We start from the raw sequence: 6,486 nt of genomic DNA, 5'->3' as shown, positions 1-6,486 counted from the left end.
ATCACAGCATCAGGAAAAATAACAAGACACAATGATCTTCACACATAATTATAAAATTCTTCGACAAGGTATATATCACTAACTACCTCTATTCCTGAAGAGCATAAGAAATTTCACCTCAATGCATGCCTCTCTTAAAATGGCAACACCCTCTTATTCTTTTGGTAAGAGTACTGGGGATTGAATTTAACAGTCTCATGCGTGCCAGGCCAAGTATTCTACACAATGAACAACATACCCAGTACTCTTCAGCTTTGATTACAAAATAGGGCTTAAATTGCTTGGGCAGGTCCTGACTTTGCAATTCTCCATCAGCCACCTGAGTAGCTAACACTACAGGCCTGTACCACTAAGCCCTTCTATGATGACCATTAAACACAAATCACTGGTAAACACAATATATTCATAACCTATATAATACATTCATGATATAAAAATCTATGCATTATAGGTTAGTTTGCACCAGGATTTCAAAATACTTAAGATTTATTTCCAATAGTCTTCATGACTTTTAGTGTAGTTAAAATTTTACGATCTTTTCTTGCCAAACTAGTTTCAATCCAACATTTATTCTTGTAAGAGCTAACTTTATTTGCATTATCATGTGATTATTCATTAAGATTATGAAAAATTAGGTATCCTCAAATCACATTCGTGTTCCACCAAAGGTATTCAAGTCTTCAAATAGAACTGAACATCTTTTGTTTTTTAAGACAAGGTTTCTCTATGTAGCCCTGGCTGTCTTGTAATTTACTCTGTAGTCTGGCCTTGAACTAAAGAGATCTGACTGCCTCTGCCTCCCCAGTGTTGGGATTAAAGGCATGCATCACCATACCAGGCTTGGAACTGAACATCTGAACACCTATTATTGATAGGTCTTTCTTTAGTAAGTCTATGATTAAAACAAAACAAAATTCTGCAGCTTTCAACACTTGTTTTATACCACCATATTTTCCCAGGAGTATTTTCAAGCATTAGAAAATGGAAAGTCTAAAAATTTTTGGTAACTCTACAGTTTCATGGGGCTTTTTCTCCAGCATGAGTTTTTCCATGTCTTTGAAGCGATCGATGACATCTAAAGGCCTTACCACACTGTTCACATTCATATGGTTTTTCATGACTATGAGTTCTTTCATGTCTTTGAAGGGAACTGTGACATCTGAAGGCTTTACCACATTGTTTACACTCAAAGGGTTTTTCTCCAGTATGGATTCTTTCATGTACTTGAAGAGAAGGGAAACGCCAGAAGGCTTTACTACAGTGTTTACATTCATATGGTTTTTCCTCAGAGTGAGTTCTTTCGTGTAATCGAAGGGAGCTCTGAACTCTGAAGGCCTTACCACACTGTTTACACTCATAAGGTTTTTCTCCAGTATGCGTTCTTTCATGTCTTTGAAGAAAAGAGGGATAAATGAAGGTTTTACCGCAAACCTTACATTCATAGCGTTTCTCTGCAGAATGAGACCTTTCATGCATTTGAAGTAAATATCGAGAAACAAAGGACTTACCACAGTGTTTACATTCACAAGCATTTCCTTCAGCTTTCTTTCTGTCCAATATAAGATTACTAAGAGTGAAAACTCTACCAGGTTGCTTGCACTGATAGAGCTTCTCATGAGTGTGAGATATTTCATGTACATGAAGACTACTGAGAACGGTGAAGGCTTTACCGCACTGTTTACATTCGTGTAGTTTCTCTCCAGTATGAATTCTTTTGTGTAGCTGAAGGGAACTTGAACAACTGAGAATTTTACCACATTGCTTACACTCGTAAGCTTTTTCTTCAGTCTGAGACCTTTCATGTACTTGAAAATAACTGAATTTTCTGACAGTTTTATCAGATTGTTGACCTGCATAGGGTTTTCCTGCGGGATAAGTTAGTTCATGTAACTGAAGGGCACTGGGACAACTGAGACTTCTACTACTCTGTTTACATGCATACAGCCTTTCTTCAGTGTGAGTTCTTTTATGTATGCGAACATAAGTGAGACTCCTAAATGCTTTACCACATTGTTTACATTCATAGGGCTTTTCATCAGTGTGAGTTCTTAAATGCTTCTCAAGCAAACAAGGAAAAATGAAGGACTGACCACACTGCTTACATACATATTTACATGCATATCGCTTTCTTCCAGTATGAATCTTTTCATGTCTTTCCAGGGAAGAGAAATGAAAAAAGGCTTTACTACATATCTTACATTTATAGGGCTTTTCTACAGCATGAGCTCTTTCATGTACTTGGAAGGTACTCCAGTCTCTGAAGATTTTACTACATTGGTTACATTCAAAGGGCTTTTCCTCAGTGTGAGTTCTTTCATGTCTTTGAAGAAAAAGAGGACACAGAAAGGCTTTACTACATATCTTACATTTATAAGGTTCCTCTACAGTATGAGTCCTTGAATGCAACTGAAGGGAATTGTGACTTCTGAAGGCCTTACCACATTGTTTACATTTACAGGGTTTTTCCCAAGCATGAGACCTTTTGTGCCTTTGAAGAAAAAGGGAACAGTGGAATGCTTTACTGCATATCTTACATTTATATGGTTTTTTCTCCAGTGTGAAATCTGTCATGTGTCTGAAGTAAATATAGATAAGTGAATGACTTACCACACTGTTTACATGGATAAGGTTTTTTCTCAGGATGAGCTATTTTATGTCTTTGAAGGGAACAGTGACTTCTGAAAGCTTTACCACACTGTTTACAGTCATAGAATTTTTCTCCAATGTGACTTCTCTCATGTATTCGAAGGTAACTTTGACATTTGAAAGTTTTACCACACTGTTTACATGCATAAAGTTTTTCTCCACTGTGAATCTTTTCATGATCTTGAAGGGAACTGGGAGAACAGAGGGTTTTTCCACACTGTTTACATTGATAGGGTCTTTCTCTAGTATGAACTCTTTCATGACTCTGAAGAGTACTAGAAGAACTCAGAGCTTTACTATACTGTTTACATTCGTAATATTTATCTTCAGTGTTGGTTCTTCCATCTACAGAAGGTGAACAGGGGTCAACAAAAGCCATTCCAAATTGCTTATAGGATCTTTCACCACTGTGACTTTGCTGCTGTATCCCAAATGAACCTGGAAAACAAAAAAAGATTTTGAAAACATTTCACTTTCATAAGGTCCCCATGTATCATTGAACATTTGTAAGTTCAAGGTTTTTCTACAGTTTATACTTCTACTGTTTCTTACCGTATTTGTGTTCAGATGGTTTGTCCCCCAAGTGCGACATGATGTGTTCATTAAAGGATGATTGACATGTAAAAACTTGTCCACACACACCACATTCAAATGGTTTTACTTCAACAGAAAATTTTGTACTCCTACAGAGATTTGGTATCCAGGTAAAGGTTTCTTGAAACTGGCTACCTTCTTTATGCTCATAAATTGCATCTATCATGTACCTTCTGTAAAAAAGCATAAACATGTTAGTAGTGGTTACTTCACTAATGATTTTCTGTTAGTGTTACTAGTAGGACTTACACTATTCATAAAAATACAGGAAAGTGCATGCTTTTGCCACCTGAATAGTCTCAAACAAAATGGACTGATAATTCTACAATATGCACCCGAAGAGCTACTATCAAAATAGTCCCATACAGGATGGAGAGATGGCTCAGAGTTAAGAGCATTGGCTGCTATTCCAAAAGTAGTGAGTTCAGTTCTCAGCATCCACATAGTGGCTCACAACTGCCTATAACTGTAGTCCCATGGGATCCAAAGCCCTCTTTTGCTGTGCAGACGTATATGCAGACAAAATACCTATATACATGAAATAAATAACCAAATAAATCTTATATATACATAAAAAGCCCCAGTCATATTAGTGTTGTCTAAGTACCATTTCCAAGTGAACTGTTTTTTCATATATATAAACTGAAGTAAATGTTTTTTGTTAAAATTTTTCTAATGATAAATAAAATTTAAAGTTCTGACTTTTGTTTACTTTTTAATTTTATTATTTATTTTATGTGCATGGATGTACTGCCTCTATGTATATCTGACAAGATACCCATGCATGGTGACTGTATAAGCCAGATGAGAGCACTGGATGCCCTGGAACTGGAGTTACAGATGGCTGTGAGACATCAGATAAGTGTGAGGACTAGAAACTGGGTCCTCTGGAAGACCCAGATGTCTTTTAAATGCTGAGCCATGCCTTTAGCTCCTTTTGGTTTTTGATTGTGACTTTTCATAGCACATTTAAGAGTTTCTCAAGGAAAGCATTTTTTAGTTGTATATGCAAATTACCTTAGGTATTTCCAAGAATGTTTGTACTGCTCTCCAATGTTTTGGTCTTCCCATTTGATTCCTAAAATGCAGACACCCCCCAAAAAATATTAGAAATAATAGAATAATGAGTTTATGTGTTTGATGTACACTGGACCCATTTCTTTGTATTCACTGATTTCTCCTTTAAGTTATATTTCCAAATCATAGAACCAAGAAGCACTTGTTCCTTGAAAAATAAATGGTGGCATTCTTACCTACAGAAGTAAGATTACTGCAGGTTTCTAGCATGACATCTTTGTATAGCTTCTTCTGAGAAGGATCCAGCAAAATCCATTCTTCCTGGCTGAATTTCACAGCCACATCCTCAAAGGCCAAAAAATCCTAAAACATCCCAAATATATAAGAGAACAGATGAGACTAACAGATCTAAAGAATTTACACTCAAATGGTAAGATGTCTACATATAATTTTGTTGTATTTGGGAATTCACTCAATGAAACTGAAACTCTAGTGGCAGCTGAGATATTAAATAAGGAGAAAGGAACAGCTCTAGTTCAGCCAAGACTACACAATGAAACCCTAACTCCACAGGAAAAAGAAAAACAATAAAATAAAAAGGAAGAAAGAGAGAGAGAGAGAGAACAGCATAGTAGGAACACTCCTCAGTACTGTACCTGGGAGAGAAATGTGCTGCTGGCCACCCCATTTTTTTTTCTTTCTAGAATGTATTTCCAGTCCTATAACAACACAGTTCTGCTGAATGACGTACAGGAGAGCTAGCATTAGCAGTCAAAGAGTTGTTTCTATACAGAGTGGACTTTTCTGGTATTAGAGAACCTAAGATTCTGGGAGACATCCCACTAACACAAATGGTAACAGTAGTTCTCTTATTCTAATTGACTTACATAAACACAGCAATTTTTCTGAACTGTTGGCTTTCGGAATGTTCTGTCATCTAGAGATATCAAGAGAATCCGTCCCTGCCCACAATGATGTGCGCTATGAATGGATTTCTCTGAAAGACAACAAATACTTCATGCATGTTGTCACTTGTTAAGTGGGGAAGTGAGCCAATCCTGTGTGATTACACCAAGAGAAGTAGGACAACATGCAGAATTTATTAGAGTAAGAATGATTAATGATCCTAACAAATTAACATCAATTGAGTAAATATCAATGCAAAATGATAATGGCATGCATTTTTACAAAGAATGCAAACAAAGCAGCCATGTGTGTTTGCATGTGGTCCTAGCTACTTGGGAGACCAGTATACAGAATCACTTGCATCCAGGAGTTCAAATCCAACCTGTTATTCTACTGCTCCCATCTCAGGCTGGAAGAAGGTAGTGGATCAAATGCCACCTCTTATGGATTATACCTTTATAAAATTACATGACATTTAAAAATGTACTTATTTGTAATCACCAATGATTAATTTTCTAACTTTCTATTATTCCAAGTGCTTAGAAACGGTCAGTCTTCTAAACTGGAAAGTGATGGCTTGCCTATATTATTTTCAAACTACTCTGTAGACACAAAGAGTCAAAATTAAAAGCAAATTTTCACACTTTGGAGATTTAGTGGAACTTTATAAAAAGGGCCAGCTTAAAAAAATCTGCAAAGTTTACTATTCTACAAGATAAGGTATTCACATATCTACCTTGGTATCAGATATGGAGTACATTATACGAAACCAAGTCACTTCCACTTAACTGTTATGCAAAGAACTCTTTCGCACTCTTTCTCTCTCTCTCTCTCTCTCTCTCTCTCTCTCTCTCTCTGCTATATAACTCCCTCTGTGGGCTTACTGCTTCCCTGAAGTTTTTTAAGAAACTCTTTGTGCATGTCTTGGAGACATGCGTACAGAAGGTCATCAGTCTTCTTTCTAGATGCTGTTTTGCCCAGCATTTTGATGGCTTACAATGAAATTTTCTTCGTACCTCTGGTGTTTATGGTAGTCACCTGGAAGTACCTGGCTGAGGAGACTCTCAAGCAATGTCCAAAAGCCTAGAGTTTTTCTCCCATCAGAGGGGAGACTAGGTAGTTCTTTTGGGCCTTTCCAGAAAGATATGCTTCCCATTCACAACTGACGGACACAAGCCAAAGGAATTCATTGTTGGTATTTTAAAATATGATTGGGGATGGAGGGAGGACTGTTAACTGTTGTAGTCTACAATTTTAAGAGACTTCATTTCTCCTTTTCTGAAAACTCCCTCGCTTTCTACCTGTAAGTCTCTTCACCCTTAC

The 6,486-nt window shown here is 36.9% G+C and overlaps 1 protein-coding gene across 1 annotated transcript; it reads right to left on the bottom strand.

Annotated features, from left to right (window-relative positions):
- Positions 1-8: 8 nt before the first annotated feature.
- LOC129685625 (zinc finger protein 709-like) lies at positions 9-2,656 on the bottom strand. The gene has a single exon (XM_055619134.1). The coding sequence runs from the start codon at positions 2,569-2,571 to the stop codon at positions 1,018-1,020; it is 1,554 nt and encodes a 517-aa protein (XP_055475109.1). The 5' UTR covers positions 2,572-2,656; the 3' UTR covers positions 9-1,017.
- Positions 2,657-6,486: the final 3,830 nt, after the last annotated feature.

This window comes from Psammomys obesus, unplaced genomic scaffold (genome assembly GCF_907164565.1).
Source record: "Psammomys obesus unplaced genomic scaffold, mPsaObe1.curated_primary_1811, whole genome shotgun sequence".
Classification (NCBI taxonomy): domain Eukaryota; kingdom Metazoa; phylum Chordata; class Mammalia; order Rodentia; family Muridae; genus Psammomys; species Psammomys obesus.
The sequence above is the reverse complement of the archived record's forward strand: the minus strand, read 5'-3'. Positions and strand labels throughout refer to the sequence as shown.

Coding starts and splice junctions, on each gene's coding strand:
- LOC129685625 (XM_055619134.1), bottom strand. CDS start 2,571: ATGACAGATTTCACACTGGAGAAAAAACCATATAAATGTAAGATATGC.